This window comes from Ovis aries, chromosome 5 (assembly GCF_016772045.2).
Source record: "Ovis aries strain OAR_USU_Benz2616 breed Rambouillet chromosome 5, ARS-UI_Ramb_v3.0, whole genome shotgun sequence".
NCBI classification, from domain to species: Eukaryota; Metazoa; Chordata; class Mammalia; order Artiodactyla; family Bovidae; genus Ovis; species Ovis aries.
Window position 1 is genome coordinate 2,024,133 of NC_056058.1, and position 18,566 is coordinate 2,042,698.

The 18,566-nt window shown below is 52.7% G+C and overlaps 1 protein-coding gene across 2 annotated transcripts in view; it reads left to right on the forward strand.

The window, feature by feature from the left end:
- The window catches only part of ADAMTS2 (ADAM metallopeptidase with thrombospondin type 1 motif 2), a 255,023-nt gene extending 236,787 nt beyond the window's left edge, over window positions 1-18,236 (forward strand). For both annotated transcript variants that reach the window (XM_042250871.1, XM_042250872.2), the window contains 6 exons: window positions 2,105-2,264; window positions 4,064-4,196; window positions 5,119-5,326; window positions 7,987-8,116; window positions 11,883-11,972; window positions 17,757-18,236. In XM_042250871.1, coding sequence (XP_042106805.1) covers window positions 2,105-2,264; window positions 4,064-4,196; window positions 5,119-5,326; window positions 7,987-8,116; window positions 11,883-11,972; window positions 17,757-18,214 — 1,179 coding nt within the window. In that variant the 3' untranslated portion in view covers window positions 18,215-18,236. The remainder of the gene's footprint in view (window positions 1-2,104; window positions 2,265-4,063; window positions 4,197-5,118; window positions 5,327-7,986; window positions 8,117-11,882; window positions 11,973-17,756) is intronic.
- The last annotated feature ends 330 nt before the right edge of the window (window positions 18,237-18,566 follow it).

Sequence of the window (18,566 nt, forward strand, 5' to 3'; positions counted from 1 at the left end):
TCCAGTATTCTTGCCTGGAGATGCCCATGGACAGAGGAGCCTGGTGGGCTACTGTCCATGGAGTCACAGAGAGTCGGACACACCTGAACAGCAAACACACAGCACACTTAGTAAGCAAGAAATAAGGAAGTTTATTACATTAGTAGTAAGTTACAGTATGAGGACAAGTAACATAGTAAGAAATTATTATACATACATCGCCTCAAGAAATATATATATATTTGATATATAACTATATATTATATATTATATAATAGAATTATAATAAATAGTATACTATATTATAGTATATATTATTATATTAAATATATAATTATATAATAATATATAAATATAATATTAAATTATATACTAATAATATATAATATGATATGATATATTTTATATATTTATATTTATAATAATTATTAGACTATAATAATTATCTTAATATAATTATATAGTATATAATATAATGATTATATCATATATTCTGTATATTATTATATAATATATAAAATATATAAATAAAAAATTTTATAAATATATAAAACAAAATATATAAATATATAGAATATATTATATAAAATATATAAATATAAAATATTTTATAAATATATAAATTTATAAAATTTATAAACTATATTATATATTATATACAATCACATAATATACATTAAATATTATATTTAATTAGTTCAATTACTATATAATATAATTGCATTTTTATATTATAGAATATAAATTATATATTATAATATTTTATAATATATACCATAATGTTAATATAATATATAAATATATATATTTTTTATATATATCACTAACTTGGGAGCCATTCAGATCTAATCTGGAGTTCCCAGTACATGGTCTAGCAAGATGCAAGTGTATGCATGCATGCTCGAGCTATGCTGGGCAGTCCCTGGAACAGCAGTCTGGACCCGCAGCTGAGAGGTTCTGGGCAGTTTGTCCCCCTAGGCCTCCTATCCCTTCTCTCACTATTGAGACTTCAGAACCCTGTGCAAAGCAGTCCTCCGTTTATTTCAAGCCGCAAGTGCCTTCTGTGTGGAGATGCAGCTCTGGCTATTATGTAAAGCCTTGTCTGCCTATTCCTAAGTCTCAGAATGTCAGCAGATCCCTGGGAGAGGGCAGATTCCCAAGGCCCAGGAAGCTTTGTGACTTACTCCCTTTCTGGTGACTTTCTCCCTTCCTTACCTGCGGGATCCCAAGATCTTTTGCCATTTCTGCTAGTCAGCAGCTTGGCATGTAACTCCTTTCAGGGTCTCTGTTTAGTCAGTAGCTTTCGAAGCCTTAACAAGACTGCTTCCATTAACTTGTCCGACAATAATGAAAACATCTGAAAGACTGTGGGAGTTACCGGAATGTGACCCAGAACGACACAAAGTGGCCAAATGCTGTGACGCATGGCGCCTGTAGACTTGCCGCCGGTGGGGCTGCCATAAACCTTTAAGGTGTTAAAACACAGCGTCTGTGCAGCACAGTAAACCCAAGCGCCGCGAAGCGAGGTCTGCCTGCGCTCTCGGCGGAGCAGGCCAAGTGTGAGCGCCTGGCGCGCGTGCTCCCAGCGGAGCCGAGCCAGGCATGACTCTGCTGCTTATTTCAGCCCCTACTGTAAACAGCGTCTTTTCACACTCTGTTTACTGCCATGATCTGCTTTTGGAGGATAATCTCACTGTGTCAAATGTCCCCAGTTGTGGTTGTGAAGTGTGTCTGGTGTCCCTCCGCATGGAGGCTGTGGGTTTGCCCCGTGGAGCGACAAGAACGCATGTGTTACTGAGCTTTGTCCAGGCACAAGTGCCTGGGTGCTGGCTGTGAATCAGCAGTGTGTACTGATCGAGGTGTCTAAACAGAAACACACAGAGAATACGCTTATGCATAGGCTGTTGATGAAATGTCACGACCAGAGTTTCGCTGGCCCAGACCCTGCGTTCCCCTGTGAGCAGTGGTTCAGTACTGGCCGGTTCAGTGTTTGCTGAGACTTTCTAGAACCTGACTACCGGGAATAATGAGACTTGGCCAGGCGTGTTCCTCGGGCTGACCTTCCTAGCAGTCTCTGGAGGAGAGAGGTAGGGGGCGGGCATACTCACCCCTGTCTCCCGGGCAGGTCATCCCGGAGGGGGACGCCCGCATCTCGCTGACCTACAAGTACATGGTCCATGAGGACTCGCTCAATGTGGACGACAACAACGTCCTGGAGGACGACTCTGTGGGCTACGAGTGGGCCCTGAAGAAGTGGTCGCCCTGCTCCAAGCCCTGCGGTGGAGGTGAGGGGCCTTCTCAGAGCTGGGGCCCCAGAGGAGAGGGGGATGAGCAGGAAGGGTCTCCTGGGTGAGGCGCTTCCTTCAGCCCGTGGTCTCTGCTGACTGCCTGGAGTGAGGGTTGGGCCAGCTATGAGAACACTGGACCCGAGCGGTGACCTTTGCCCAGGTAACAAGGGCCTAGCCCCGCCAGGGAGGTGGCAGAGGGTGGACAGGAAGGGCAGGTGCTCAGGGCCGCTGGCCAAAGGCAGCAGGGGGCATGTGTGGGGTTGCGTGACATCCGCACCCACCTGCATCATCATGGAAGGAGGTCTGGCCTGACAGGAGGTCACTGTGAGGGTGGTTTGGATAGATCACTGTGACATCGGGAGGCAGGCCGCAGGGAAGACCTGGGCCATGCTGGAGACCAGTGGAGAGGCCTCCTCTGCAGGTCCCTCCTGAGTTCATTCAGAAAGGCCTTTCCTTTCTGGGGCAGGGCTGGGTGCAAGGAGGTCCCACTGGCCTTGGACCTCAAACTTGGGTACGATGTAACAGATAGGAAGCTATGATCTGCCCAGTATGTTCACTGTTCCTTGGGGACTGGGGGAGATGAGAAGCAGGAGAAGACACTCAGCCTGCAGAAGCAGCTGCCCAGGACAGACCACCTTCAAAACCACACAGGACCATGCAGGGTCCCATACCAAGACGAGACAGGGAGTTCTCCCAGTGCTGCTGCCTAAGTGGGTGGCACCCAGCCGTCCCCTGAGCCGCCCAGCCCTGGATTTTATCAGTGAGTCCTGTTGAGCCTCCCTCCTGCATTTCTCTTGGACTCATCTGCTGTTACTGTCTTCCCAGTCCTGGCGGCATCCTCACTACCTGACTGGCCCCCACTTTAAACTATTAAAGGGGCAGATTAGACCATACCCTTTCCTGATGTCTTAGTTATCAGCAGATCCTTCTGCTCTTGATAAAAAACAAAATTCTCCTCATGGCCTCCAAGGTCCAAGTAACTCTCTGACGTCTCCCTCTGTCCTACTGGCACTCCCAGCCCTCGCTCCCTTGGTCCTGTCCATGCTGGCCTTAGCTCGTTTTCTGGACATGCTGTGCTTCTGCCTCGGGGCCTTTGCACAGGCCATCTCCTCCCTGGGGAGCCTCCTTCACTGCTTTCCATGAAACCAGAGCAGTGGTATCCTGTATTTCCTGGGGCACCCCCAGATGCCCAGTCTAACTCAGGCTGCCCTGTCATATTCTCTCATGTCTAGCGCACTAGGCTGAGATTTTGAGACTTATCCCAGTTGACATTTTGGGCTCTGTAGTCGTCTGTTTTGGAGGTTGTCCTGTGATTATAGAATGCTGAGCAGTATTCCCAGCCTCTATCTGTTCAATGCTGGTGGCATCTCCTTTCCAATTGTGACAACTAAGTGTCCCAGACATTGCCAGATGTCCCCAGGGACAAAATCTCCACCAGCTGAGAACTGCTGTACTAGACTGGCTGAAGGAGCCTTGCAGGCTGTGTTCCATGTTTAGTGAGGTTCTCAGTGCATATTAACCCAAGGTATAATAAGTGACTAAATGCTGGGAGAGGGGATAGAACCTTCCCTCCTGCCCCAGGAAGCCACCCAGGAGGCTGCTCTCCCTGGCCTGGCACCCTCACTTGGCCTGCGGTGCTGGGCGGGCACCAGGCTGGACTTGTCCAAACCTGCCCCACCCTCGCCCCATTAGCAGGACAGGGAGAACAGGGCTGAAGTGGCCTGAGGAGCCGCCCCTCCACACCTGCGGGAGGGCCCATGCTGTCCCATTGAGCCCCCTCAAGCTCTCATCTTCAGGGTCCCAATTCACCAAATATGGCTGCCGCCGGAGGCTGGACCACAAGATGGTGCACCGAGGCTTCTGCGACTCCGTCTCAAAGCCCAAAGCCATCCGCCGGACCTGCAACCCACAGGAGTGCTCCCAGCCTGTGTGAGTGCCGGGCCTCTCTGCCCTCCAGCCCCACTAGAGGAGGGGGGAAGCGTCCTGGGGCTCCTGTGGACAGTGGTGCAGGATCTGGTTTCTGGGCGGCTCTGGGCCTCACAGGCCCTGAGACATGTCAGAGTCTTCTCACTCAACATGTTCTGTGGAGTCTAAGGTGTTTCAGGCTGTGCAGTGGCCTCCTCCTTCAGACTAGCTAGAAGAAAACAGTAATGCACATCTTTGTGACCCCATGGACTGTAGCCCACCAAGTTCCTCTGTCCGTGGGATTCTCCAGGCAAGAATACTGGAGTGCATTGCCATTCCCTTCTCCAGGGGATCTTCCCAACCCAGGGATTGAACCCTGCATCTCCTGCACTGGCAGGCAGGTTCTTAACCATCAGGGCTACCTGGGATGCTAGAAATGACAAGTACTAATGCTCAGATGGGGAAACTGAGGCTCTTTCCAAACTGGGGTGTCGGGCTTGCTTCTGGCCCTGTGGTAGATGTTTCCCTCACAGTTCATCCCAGGGGCTGCAGCCTTGACCCTCCAGACCCGGAATTTGATGGGGCTGCATTTCTGGGCCCAGTTTCCTTTTGCAGGGCCCCGAGCAGGGGAGATGGTGGGTAGATAGGCAGGTGGGGGCCCTTTGAGGACAGGTGCTGAGGGCGTGTATGCTACTGCCCAGAAGGGTTGGTGAGGTCAGAGGGCAGAGTCAGGAGGCCAAGAAAGGAGAAAAGCCACCCCCAAACCAGGGTCTCCCAGCAGTGGGCACGCTTGGGGTTCATGGTCTGCAGGGCCTCAGGCAGGGGTACAGCTGGCCTCCAGGGCACCTTCCTGACACAGGGAAGATGCGCCTGGAGAAACAGGCTGCCTTGCCCCAGTCCACCGGGGTTTCTCCAGGGGCTGACCGAGTGCTGTGTGCCCTGGCAGGTGGGTCACGGGCGAGTGGGAGCCGTGTAGTCGGAGCTGTGGGCGGACAGGCATGCAGGCTCGCTCCGTGCGCTGTGTCCAGCCGCTGCACAACAACACCACCCGCTCCGTGCACACCAAGCACTGCAATGACGCTCGACCCGAGGGCCGCCGGGCCTGCAACCGTGAGCTGTGCCCTGGCCGGTGGCGGGCCGGATCCTGGTCCCAGGTGAGCAGTTCCCCGGCCCTGTGCCCTCAGCCCCGAAACCAAGCTTGGGTGGGACCGAGGTGGCCGGGGTGATCCGCCTTGGCCTGGATGCCGTTCTTGCCCTAGGCCACTTCCTGTAGGTCTCAGGGCACCCACGCTTCCTTGGCTACTGTCCTGTGTGAAACTTGGAGGAATGTGTATCTTTACTCTGCAGGGCAGAGGCTCCCATGTGCTATGGGAGACTGGAACCCCAGAAGACTAGGGGCAGCCTGGGCTCCAAGATGCAAAAGGAGGCCTGGGCTTTTGTCTCTGGGGGCAGAGCTGTGGCTAAAAGGCCAATCAGACTTGCAAGAGGGGACGTGAGCAAAGGAGGGCTTAGATCTGGCTGAAAAAATAGTGAGGATAGTCTCAGGGGCTGGAGGAGAGTTCTGGGGGCCAGGCTGAGCTGATGGGAGCGCTGACATCTAGCCCACACGCCTGGTGGGTCAGGGGTTGCCAAGACCAGCTTTGGGCTCAAAGATTCCCACGGAAGTTGCTATGGTCATGGTTATGCTTTATTACAATGAAAGTTCTGTTGTTGTTCAGTCGCTTAGTCGTGTCCAACTCTTTGCAACCCCATGGACACACCAGGCTTCCTTGTCCATCACCAACTCCTGGAGCTTGCTCAAACTCATGTCCATTGAGTCAGTGATGCCATCCAACCAGCTCGTCCTCTGTCGTCCCCTTCTCCTCCTGCCTTCAATCTTTCCCAACATCAAGGTCTTTTCTAATGAGTCGGCTCTTTGCCCCAGATGGCCAAAGTATTAGAACTTCAGTGTCAGTCCTTCTAACGAATCTTCAGGGTTGATTTCCTTTAGGATTGACTGATTTTATCTCCTTGCAGTCCAAGGGACTCTCAAGAGTCTTCTCCAACACCACAGTTCAAAAGCATCAATTCTTCACCACTCAGCTTTGCTTATAGTCCAACTCTCACATCCATACATGACTACTGGAGAAACCATAGCCTTGAATAGGATCTTTGTCGGCAAAGTAATGTCTCTTCTTTTTAATACAATGTCTAGGTTGATCATAGTTTTTCTTCCAAGCAGCAAGCATCTTTTCATGGTTGCAGTCATCATCTGCAGTAACTTTGGAGTCCAAGAAAATAAAGTCTGTCACTGTTCCATTATATCCCCATCTATTTGCCAAGAAGTGGTGGGACCAGAGGCCATGATCTTCGTTTTTTGAATGTTGAATTTTAAGCCAGCTTTTCCACTCTCCTCTTTCACTTTCATCAAGAGGCTCTTGAGTTCCTCTCTGCTTTCTGACATAAGGGTGGTATCATCTGCATATCTGAGGTTATTGATATTTCTCCTGGAAATCTTGATTCAGCTTTTGTTTCATCTAGCCTGGCATTTCACATGATGTATTCTGAATATAAGTTAAATAAGCAGAGTGACAATATACAGCCTTGGTGTACTCCTTTCCTAGTTAGAAACCAGTCTCTTGTTCCATGTTTGATTCTAACTGTTGCTTCTTGACCTGCATACAGGTTCCTCAGGAGGCAGGTGAGATGGCCTGGTATTCTCGTCTCTTTAAGAATTTTCCACAGATTGTTGTGATCCACACAGTCAAAGGCTGTAGCACAGTCGATAAAACAGTAGTAGATGTTTTTCTGGAATGCTCTTTCTTTTTCTATGATCCAACAGATGTTGGCAATTTGATCTCAGGTTCCTCTGCCTTTTCTAAATCCAACTTCAGCATCTGGGAGTTGAATCAGTACAGAGTAGAATCAGCAGAGGGAAAAGCACTTGGGTGAAGTCTGGAGGAAACTGGGCACAAGCATCCAGGTGTCCAGGTGTCCAGGATTCTCACTGGGGATCCTTCATGGGAGCACAGGGTGCCTGCATGGCTGACATCCACTACTGAAGCCCTGGACCCCAGAAGGAGAGCAGATGCTCACCACACATTATATTCTTGGTGTAAGCCAACCAAACAAGTTGGTACAGCCTGGTTCAGGACCTCAGGCACACAGGTATGCTCTTAGCAGACAGACCATTCCATGAACTTGGTTTAGAGTTAACCAAGGGCCAGTTCTGAAAACAGGCCTTTCTTGGGACTGGGAAGTTTCAAGCAACCCAGTCTGCTGAGTCAGCCCTTTCTCACACAGGAGGCAAGAACTTGAGAATCCTCCTTTGGCTCAGCTGGGTTGAGCTGTGAGCAGAGCCAGGAGTCTGGGCATGATGGCTTCTTCCGGCCCTTCCCAGTGTGGCTATGCCAAGGGGGCCAGAGACTGGAGGGGACCGTGAGGGTGCTGGTGGCACAGAGCTCTGTGTCTGGGGGAGGGAGCGTCCTCTGCCAATGCCTCCTGCACGCAGGCAGAGCTTTCTTGGTGATCCGCAGTGCACAGCCGTTCCTCCAGGCCTCAACTCCTCTAGATGGGGAAGGGAAGCACTCGTTGAGAGTCCAGAAGTGCCGGGCTCTATCCGGCCCTGCATATTTGTTCTCTCCAATTCACCTGAGAGCCCGAGAGCCTGAGGCAGCTGCCAGAGGCTAGGGCAAGGCCGGGCAGACCTCTAGCTCACACTCTCCCCTCTGTCCCTCTCCACCTCCCAAGTGTCGTGGGGTCACCCACTTGGAGAGCCCTTGCAGACCTAGCCTAGCGTGGGAGGTGGGCCCTGACTGGTTCTCTCTGTCTGCAGTGCTCAGTAACCTGTGGGAACGGCACCCAGGAACGGCCAGTGCTCTGCCGAACTGCGGACGACAGCTTCGGGGTCTGCCGGGAGGAGCGGCCTGAGACAGCAAGGATCTGCAGGCTCGGCCCCTGTCCCCGTAAGCCCTGCATGCAGCAGGTCCAGGGAGGAGGGTAGCCAGGCAAAGGCAACTCTTCCCACAACTGGCCAAAGAGAGCAGCTGTGAACTTGGAGGAGAAGCCAAGGCCACCCAGGCCTGGTCTGGGACCTTTCCCTGGCAGGGGATGAAAGGAACTGGCATTTGCCATGCTCATCTCCAGGCCAGGCCCTAGTGGAGAACGGCAGGGACTCAGCCCATCCCTGCCTTCCTGGCACTCCCTTTTGGTCTGGGAGGGAAACCAGATTCATGGTGACTGCACATCAGGGCTCAGCCCGTTCCTGTCTGAGTAGGGGGTACCTGTGTGAGTAGGGGGTACTCATGTGGGTAGGGGTACCCATGTGAGTATAGAGGGTACCCAAGTGAGTAGGGGATGCCAGTGTGTGTGGATACCTGTGAGAGTAGGGGTACCCATGTGAGTAGGGTGTATCCATATGAGTAGGGGTTACCCATGTGAATAGGGGTACTTGTGTAAGTAGGGGCACCCTTGTGAGTATAGGTGGTACCTGTGTGAGTATGGAGTACCTGTGTGAATAGGGCACCCTTGTGAGTAGGGGATACCCATGTGATAGGGGCTACCTGTGTGAATAGGGTTACCTGGGTGAGTGAGTAGGGGGGATCTGTGTGAGTAAGGGTACCTGTGTGAGTATAGAGGGTGCCTGTGTGAATAGGGAGTAGGGGATACCCATGTGATAGGGGCTACCTGTGTGAATAGGGTTACCTGTGTGAATGAGTAGGGGGTATCTCTGTGAGTAGGGTCCCCTGTGTGAGTAGGGTCCCCTGTGTGAGTAGGGTCCCCTGTGTGAGTAGGGTCACCTGTGTGAGTAGGGTTACCTGTGTGAGTAGGGTCACCTGTGTGAGTAGGGTCACCTGTGTGAGTAGGGGTACCTGTGTGAGTAGGGTCACCTGTGTGAGTAGGGGGTATCTGTGTGAGGAGGGTTACCTGTGTGAGTAGGGTCCCCTGTGTGAGTAGGGTCCCCTGTGTGAGTAGGGTCCCCTGTGTGAGTAGGGTCACCTGTGTGAGTAGGGGGTATCTGTGTGAGTAGGGTCACCTGTGTGAGTAGGGTCACCTGTGTGAGTAGGGGTACCTGTGTCAGTAGGGTCACCTGTGTGAGTAGGGGGTATCTGTGTGAGGAGGGTTACCTGTGTGAGTAGGGGTACCTGTGTGAGGAGGGTTACCTGTGTGAGTAGGGTTACCTGTGTGAGTAGGGGTACCTGTGTGAGTAGGGGGTATCTGTGTGAGTAGGGTCACCTGTGTGAGTAGGGGGTATCTGTGTGAGTAGGGGTACCTGTGTGAGTAGGGTCACCTGTGTGAGTAGGGTTACCTGTGTGAGTAGGGGTACCTGTGTGAGTAGGGGGAACTGTGTGAGGAGGGTTACCTGTGTGAGTAGGGGGTATCTGTGTGAGGAGGGTTACCTGTGTGAGTAGGGGTGTCTGTGTGAGGAGGGTTACCTGTGTGAGTAGGGGGTATCTGTGTGAGTAGGGGTACCTGTGTGAATAGGGGGTATCTGTGTGAGGAGGGTTACCTGTGTGAGTAGGGGTACCTGTGTGAGTAGGGTTACCTGTGTGAGTAGGGGTGTCTGTGTGAGGAGGGTTACCTGTGTGAGTAGGGGTGTCTGTGTGAGGAGGGTTACCTGTGTGAGTAGGGGTGTCTGTGTGAGGAGGGTTACCTGTGTGAGTAGGGGTACCTGTGTGAGTAGGGTTACCTGTGTGAGTAGGGGTGTCTGTGTGAGGAGGGTTACCTGTGTGAGTAGGGGGCACCTGTGTGAGTAGGGGGCACCTGTGTGAGTAGGGTTACCTGTGTGAGTAGGGGTGTCTGTGTGAGGAGGGTTACCTGTGTGAGGAGGGTTACCTGTGTGAGGAGGGTTACCTGTGTGAGTAGGGGTGTCTGTGTGAGGAGGGTCACCTGTGTGAGGAGGGGCACCTGTGTGAGTAGGGGGTATCTGTGTGAGGAGGGTTACCTGTGTGAGTAGGGGTATCTGTGTGAGGAGGGTTACCTGTGTGAGTAGGGTTACCTGTGTGAGTAGGGGTACCTGTGTGAGTAGGGGGTATCTGTGTGAGGAGGGTTACCTGTGTGAGTAGGGTTACCTGTGTGAGTAGGGGGTATCTGTGTGAGGAGGGGTGTCTGTGTGAGGAGGGTTACCTGTGTGAGTAGGGGTGCCTGTGTGAGTAGGGGGTATCTGTGTGAGGAGGGGTACCTGTGTGAGTAGGGGTACCTGTGTGAGTAGGGGATATCTGTGTGAGTAGGGGCACCTGTGTGAGTAGGGGGTATCTGTGTGAGGAGGGTTACCTGTGTGAGTAGGGTCACCTGTGTGAGTAGGGGGTATCTGTGTGAGTAGGGGTGCCTGTGTGAGTAGGGTTACCTGTGTGAGTAGGGTTACCTGTGTGAGTAGGGGTGTCTGTGTGAGGAGGGTTACCTGTGTGAGTAGGGGTACCTGTGTGAGTAGGGGATATCTGTGTGAGTAGGGTCACCTGTGTGAGTAGGGGGTATCTGTGTGAGTAGGGGTACCTGTGTGAGTAGGGTTACCTGTGTGAGTAGGGGTACCTGTGTGAGTAGGGGGTATCTGTGTGAGGAGGGTGACCTGTGTGAGTAGGGTTACCTGTGTGAGTAGGGTTACCTATGTGAGTAGGGTGACCTGTGTGAGTAGGGGGTATCTGTGTGAGTAGGGTCACCTGTGTGAGTAGGGGGTATCTGTGTGAGTAGGGGTACCTGTGTGAGTAGGGTTACCTGTGTGAGTAGGGGGTATCTGTGTGAGTAGGGGTGTCTGTGTGAGGAGGGTTACCTGTGTGAGTAGGGGGTATCTGTGTGAGTAGGGGTGTCTGTGTGAGGAGGGTTACCTGTGTGAGTAGGGATGTCTGTGTGAGTAGGGTCACCTGTGTGAGTAGGGGGTATCTGTGTGAGTAGGGATGTCTGTGTGAGGAGGGTCACCTGTGTGAGTAGGGGTGTCTGTGTGAGTAGGGTCACCTGTGTGAGTAGGGGTGTCTGTGTGAGGAGGGTTACCTGTGTGAGTAGGGGGTATCTGTGTGAGTAGGGGTGTCTGTGTGAGTAGGGGTACCTGTGTGAGTAGGGGTGTCTGTGTGAGTAGGAGTACCTGTGTGAGGAGGGTTACCTGTGTGAGGAGGGTCACCTGTGTGAGGAGGGGTACCTGTGTGAGTAGGGTCACCTGTGTGAGTAGGGGTGTCTGTGTGAGTAGGGGTACCTGTGTGAGGAGGGGTGTCTGTGTGAGGAGGGTTACCTGTGTGAGGAGGGTCACCTGTGTGAGGAGGGGTACCTGTGTGAGTAGGGGCACCTGTGTGAGGAGGGGTACCTGTGTGAGTGCAGAGGGTACCTAACGCCCTGAGAGGAGAACAGCCAGAACACTGCGCTGGGTGCCTTGCCAAGGGCTGCACACACACCAGCTCTTCCTGGACAGCTCATGGCATAGGCCCAGTCAGGGTCCCTGCTACAGACCGGGGGGCTCAGGCGGTCAGGTGTGCCCCAGCCGAGGGGAGTGTAGAGCCAGGGTCTCTCGTTCCCAGCACTTCTCAAGATAAGGCGGTGCTGGCGGGGCCTGTTGGGGAGCGACCCTGTGTAGCTGAGGCCCCAGATGCTCGGTGTAGGAGAGGCAGGAGTCGGGCCTGGAGGGTGACTGGGGCCCATCTGTCCCTGGGACACCAGAGTCCACAGAGCCCTCCTGTCTGGGGTGGGTGGACTGGAGGCCCAGACCCGGTACCCTAGCAGCCACAGGTGCCTGTCTTTTTCCTCTAGGAAACACCTCTGACCCCTCCAAGAAGAGCTACGTGGTCCAGTGGCTATCCCGACCGGACCCCAACTCGCCAGTCCAGGAGACCTCGTCAAGTAACCGGCCCGTTTATAACTCTGTCTCTGCCCTCCAGTGCATGCCCTGCGCCTTGTGGAGCTTGCCGTGGGCGCCCCTCCTCTCTGTCTATGGAAAACTCCCCTGACTCTTCCTAAGCTCTGTTGGTGGAATCTGTTTCTCCGGGCATCTGTGCTCGGCTGTCTCCTTTGGAGCCACCTGGCCGGGAGTGCCAGTCCTGCAGAGGCACGGCCCGGGGCACTGGCCTCTTGTGGGGGTGCCAGGACCTGGTGGTGATGGCTTTTAAAGGGGCAAAGATCTGTCGTGGTGCTGGAGGGGCCAGAGGCCCAAGTGTGAATGTGACCACTTTGTGACCGCCTCACAGGGCCACAGCCCTCCAGGCTGGAGCTGCAGGTTGGAAGTTGAGGGGGCGCCCACCTGCCCCCTTTCAAACGCCGCCTCCCAGTGAGGGAGCCCAGAGGGGTCTCGGGGGTGCAGTTGTGCGTCACCAGCCTGGCGCCCGGCCCGTGTCCAGCAGTGTGCCAGGGGCTCCCTAGCCTCCTCTGCTGCTGCTGCCGCTGCTGACCCTGTGCTCAGTGTGTCCTCCTGATTCGTGTGACCGTGGCCTGCTTCCTGTGGCCGTTGCGTCCAGCTCACACAACCCTTGGCCCCCGTACCCAGCCCCTCTTGGGGTTCAGGTCAAGCGGAAGAGGCAGGGAATGTGTCCCTGCGGTGGGACATCAGGACACGCCGCCACTTCCATTCTCTGTCCATTTGCTCCAATGGCCTTTCTCATCGTGTGCACATCGCCCCATGCACAGGGGCGAGAAAGTGAGAGTTCAAGGCTGTCTCACGTGGATGTGGCCGCCTACCCGTGTGAACAACTACAGAATTACCTCAATTTTTATTGCTTTTTTGCTTAGATAAAACTATGTAGAAGATGCCTTAAAGTTGAAAGGTAACAGAATTGGCTGCTAGCTCCAGCTTCAGAGGGGAGACATGACCCAGGCAGGAGGCAGGCAGTGCAACCTAGAGGCAGGCGGCCGGCTCACCCACCTTTGGCCAAGGATAAGACTTCTCAGTTCAGGAGGCCTGGCTGAGTCCAGGAGTCCAGGAGGCCCAGGCCTGTGCAGGGCCCCAGGCGCGGGATCACCTTTGGCGCTGACTGTTGGAGCCCTGAGCACGCTGCCGCTGGCACTACCTTACACCAGAGGGCGACTGGCCTGGCCCTTGGTGTGACCAGTGCAGCAGTCCAGCCGGCCACTCCCCTCCTGCCCCAGCCCTGTCCCCTCTTCATAGCATCCCCGCTGGACAGCGTCCAGCTCTCCCTTGGCACTAGTTACTGTTATGTAAATACGCGGTGTAACACATACTAATTCTCACGACTGTTAACTTCCAACTTTGACTTAGGCGATGCGAGTGACACGCGTGACTCTGGGAAGGTGCAATAACAGTCCTGGGCGTTGTGCTCTCTGTCTATATGCACTTTGGTTCATCAGGGATATTTTATTAGTGTTTTGTATGTATCTAATGACGTGTTATATAGGTTCCATTGTCGTTGCTTTTCTGGTTTTTTTATGAGACAACGTTAGTGTGTGCCAAAGTGACTGTGAAAATGATCTTTTACTCTTACTAACCGTGGAAAGACTTCCTGTCATGCATCCCACAAATAAACTCAATAAAAGTTCAGTGAAACTGGATGCTTGGGTCTGGCACACTGCTGCCTCCTTCTTTTCACCTCTGTGGCCGACGGCGCTGTAGAGCTGCAGGTGCCTTTCTGGGACATCAGCTCCTCAGTTTCTGATTCCAGTGACTTTCCCGTCCCCCTTCCCCTGCTCAGCAGAGATGCTGAGGGCCCCTCCACCGCCCGAGGCCTAGGCCCCCTCCCCAGGCATTTTTCAAAACATGACAGCAGCCGATGGAGACACCCCACCATGATTTTTGAACCTTTAGTGCTAACAGGCACCTTGCAGGGACACCTCGGTTCTTTTTTTTTTTTTTTTAATTTTATTTATTTATTTATTTATTTATTTTTTTAGACACCTCGGTTCTCTCCTTGTAGATAAGGCCTCATAGTTGGGAACAGGGCCCATCTTTGGGATCTGAGCCTGTGGAATGGGAATATGTGTTTAGTAGCAGAGATAACGTCCAGGTCACTGTGCCCTGAGCCACCATCAGGCCACTGCCCTGGCTCCTGGCACAACTCAGGGGCTAGACCAGCCTCCGGAGAGCCTAGGCTGGAGAAGGACAAGGCAGCTGTAGCTCTGAGCTCCTGGCCTGCAGCAGTCACACAGGTGTGTGCCCAGCCATGCCTACCTTGTCTCCCACGGCCTGCCCTCAGGGTCCACAGGGCCTGTGTGTCCACTCCCCTTGCTGACAAGGACCACGCAGCATGTCAAGGTCTAACGTGGGACCTCCTAATCGGGGCATCTGTCCTTCCCTTTCCCATGAAGGGGGCCTGTTCCAGGGCGGAGGGAGTTCATGGGAAATGATGGCCACCCAGCACTGTGGAGACAGGCGTCAGGGCACCGGGTGCCAGGTAGCAGCCTTTGGGTGGGTGTCACAGTAGCCATGACTGAACTCAGCCTGCTCAGAGCTCTGATCATTGAAAGACTCCCAGCTCAAGAGACAGGAGACCAAGAGACAACTGTGTCTGATGAGCTGTGTCCACTAAGTCTCCTTGCCCAGACAGGTCAGGAGAAATCCCTGCTGAGGGCACCCTGTCTAGAGTTGCAGGCAGGCCACCAGCAGGACTGCTCCGATAAAATCCCGTTTACAAAACCAGGTGGAGGGACCAACTCGCCAACATGTGTGGTTGGCAGACCCCTACCCTAGACTGACGTGACACCGGCTTCTCAGGATCCCCGCCTGGCGGGAGACAAGTGACGGAGATGCTTAATGCCAGTCCTGATATTGTGTGAAGGAGGCGGCTCAGGTGACGGGAGAGGGCGTCTCCGGGGCAGGGGCGCCCAGTCCCAGCAGCACGGCCAGGCCTGCCCCATCCTTGTTGAGATCTAGGCCTCTTGCCTCCCTGCCCCAGCTGATGGCCAGTGCCTGGGGGAGATGCCACACCTAGTGTTACCAAAGCCCCCTGTGTCTCCTGGGGGCTGTAGGCATGGTTTTCACGTGCCTACCTCAGTGGCTGCCAGCGAGGGTAAAGGGGCCAGGAGGGAGGAAGCAGAGGCTCTGAGTATGTTCCACCCAGCTTCAAACAGCACTATTCTGATTTCATCTGTCTCAGATCTTGAATATTTAATGTAAAATTTTATCCAAGGTTTTAAAACCCTGAAAGTCACATTTCAGGATCATTTTAGTTTGATTTCTGGAATTGACCCTCTGTGCAAGACCATCTGCCTTTCCCCTCCACATGTTGGCCTGTTTCTCCATCTCAGGGTTAGGAAGACCTGTGCTTTTCCTAAACAGCCCATCTGTCCCTAGCTCTTCATGTCATCAGCCCTTGCCCAGTCATGTTTCCTCATTTCAGCCACTTAGAAGCTCAGCGCCAAGGTTGGGGCCCTCTCTGATGATATATGCCCCTGTATGTTCTTGCCTGTAGCACCGCTATTCTAATATCCACGAATTCCTTGTTTGGAACTTACTCAGTTACTAGCATCTGTCTTACTCACATGGAACACTTCCATATTCTTTGATTCTCTGATCTAGGCTCTGGGATAAAGGGACACCCGGATACAGCTTTGGGCTCTGCCCTTTGTAGCTTTCAGGATGATGAAACTGTCAGGCATTAGTTACCTTACCTGACAGCAAACGTGGACTTGGTAGCTGGGATGAGGTGCTGGGAAGGGGTGACCCGCGGCACCACTAGACCACACACTGCGGGATGCTGCCTCCCAGGGAGGCCAGGCAGTGCTCGACCAAGGAGGACGTGTGTCAGCTGAGCCTCAAGGATGAGGAAGAAGAGAGATATAGTATGTGCAAAGGGCCTGCAGCCACAGGGAGAACCCTGCAGAGCAAGGCAAGCAAGGCCTGAGAGCTTGGAGAGGTGGAGGAGGCATGTCCTCATCCTGAAACAAGGGAGATGCATTCCAGGAGCTTCAGTCTGCACTGTGATGTGTTCATATATCCAGCTGACCGGACAGGGGGTCCCCGGGGTCTGGCTTGTGTGCATGAAGGACCATTCTCTGAGACGGATGATGCCAGTGGAGGCCATGGACTTGGGCTGGACGCGTGGAGTCTACTTTTGATGCCACAGAAATTGAGGGGTATCTAGTAGGCAGTTGTATCCAAGAGCCTGAAGCTCCAAAAGTTTGAGGCTGGTGTCCAAGTAAGTGGGTTACCAGCTTGTAAAGTGAAATTATAAGCTGCAGCAATGGCCAGCAGAGGGAAGATGTCAGAACCATGGGCTTTCACATGGGAGAGGGCCTGCCTGTCTGTTATTACAGGCTATCTCAATGAGTTAGCATAGCTTTACATGCAGATGTGGAACACACCCTGCGTTAGTGCAAAGAGTAACTATGTTGGGTGTGGTTCCCACCAGTGGCTGTCCCTCCCCTCCTTCCTACCTTCCCATCTCCCCTCTTTGCTGCCTTTCAGTAGGAGATGTCACCTGCCCTAAGGAGACTGAGGGGATAGGAGGGCACAGCAGATGGGAAAAGTCTGAAATGCCCATTATGAAGAGTAGAGGGTGGCTGAGCAGGGAACACAGTTGGAGAGTGGGGCCCATTGAGGTCAGTGATTAGGAATTTATGATGGATCAAATATCCCGTTACATGGTTTATTCTTCTATGTTGAATGAACTTTTGTAAATCATCTCAATAACACCTAATTTATGTGTGGAATTAGGTGTTAGTGGAAAGGGAAGTGGGTAGAAATTTGGGAAGAAGACAGAGGCTGAGAACAAGACGAGAGGAGTGGGTCTTATTAATATCGCTGCAGACAGGGTTGGAGCTAGGCTGAGAAGGAGACAGCCATGAGGAAAGAGGAGGCGAGAGAGAAAACAGCGGCCTCTGCAGAGGCAGGCTTCTCCATGCACTTGGACCACGGATGAGCAGATCTTGGGTGGGAAAGAAAGCGGCAGATATGCTGGGCTGGGTCTACATGTAAGGCTGGCCTGGCCTGTGTGAAGGCGTCGAGTTCTGGAACACTTTGGAAAGTGACCAGAAGCCCAGTTGTGGCAGAGCCGTGTGGTGGGTGACGCAGTGGCAGGACACAGGGTGTCACATAAGTTGAGGCAGGTGGAAGAAATCCCAGACAAGTCTGGGTGACTTAATTTTTATGTAGGCACTTTCCAGAAGCAAAGCGCATCTGAGGGGTTTGGATGAAGATGGAAACAAGACGTGGAGGAGTATGGCGAGGCCATAACCGAGGCTCTGGGATTTGCTTTTTTGGGCGTTAGCAATTGGTTCTTTTAGGTTTAATTTTGCTATAGTTACAGGTTAAAGATGATTGTAAATAGAGTCAAACTGTGCCACAGAACGTCACTGAGGTTACCACTGGGATCTCACATGTGAAGAGCTGACAAAGCCCAATTCTTTGGGCTTGGAATCACTCCTTAAGAACAGACAGACCTCATTTCTGTCTCCAACTCTGACAGATACTGAAACATCTGGACTCACCTGGGGCCTGCTTGGAAGAGGGGAGCATTGCTCACAGCTAGTGTGACACCACTCCAGGGCGGGGGTCCCCGGACGCCACCCTGCCCAAGGGCTCCCTCGTCTCTAAACCACACAGAGTTTCTGTGTGAGCTCGCTTGCCTCTGTGCTGTCTCTGGGCTCTTTTAAATGCCTCCTCCAGCAAACTGCTTCCTGTGGGGGAAGAAGGTCCCCCTTATCTGTCCTTTGGTTATTTGTCCCACTTTTCTCTTTCAGAGGGCCGCTGCCAAGGCGACAAGTCAGTGTTCTGTAGGATGGAAGTCTTGTCTCGCTATTGCTCCATCCCAGGCTACAATAAGCTGTGCTGCAAGTCTTGTAAGCTGCACGACAACCTCACTGATGTGGACGACAGGGCAGAGCCACCCTCCGGAAAGCACAATGACATCGAAGAGCTCGTGCCCACCCTTCCAGTGCCCACTCTAGTCATGGAGGTGCAGCCTCCGCCAGGCGTACCCCTGGAGGTGCCTCTCAATACTTCCAGCACCAATGCCACCGAGGACCATCCAGAAACCAACGCTGTGGATGTGCCCTACAAAATCCATGGCCTGGAAGATGAAGTCCAGCCACCCAACCTGATCCCTCGACGACCGAGCCCGTACGAAAAGACCCGAAACCAAAGAATCCAGGAGCTCATTGATGAGATGAGGAAGAGAGAGATGCTCGGAAAGTTCTAATAAAATGGAAAGATAGCATCAATAGCTTTTTTTTTCTTGCTTATAGAGATATTCCATGGCAACTCCTGTGTTGTGGAGAGGAAGTCAGATTTCTGACTCCAAAAGGTTTTGAGGAAACAAAGAAGGAGAATAATGTAAATATATAGGTATATTTACATTATACACATACACACACACACACACACACACACACACACACACATATAGTTGTAAGCATGTGGCAACTAGGTTGGTACCTTTGTTTCCTAGTCCTGGAATGTTCTAAGTCCTCTACTGGGGTTGGGTGTGGGGTAAAGAGGAATATGGAGGCTCTACACCTCCCATCAATGAGGGACAGCAGGAGGGAGAGAAA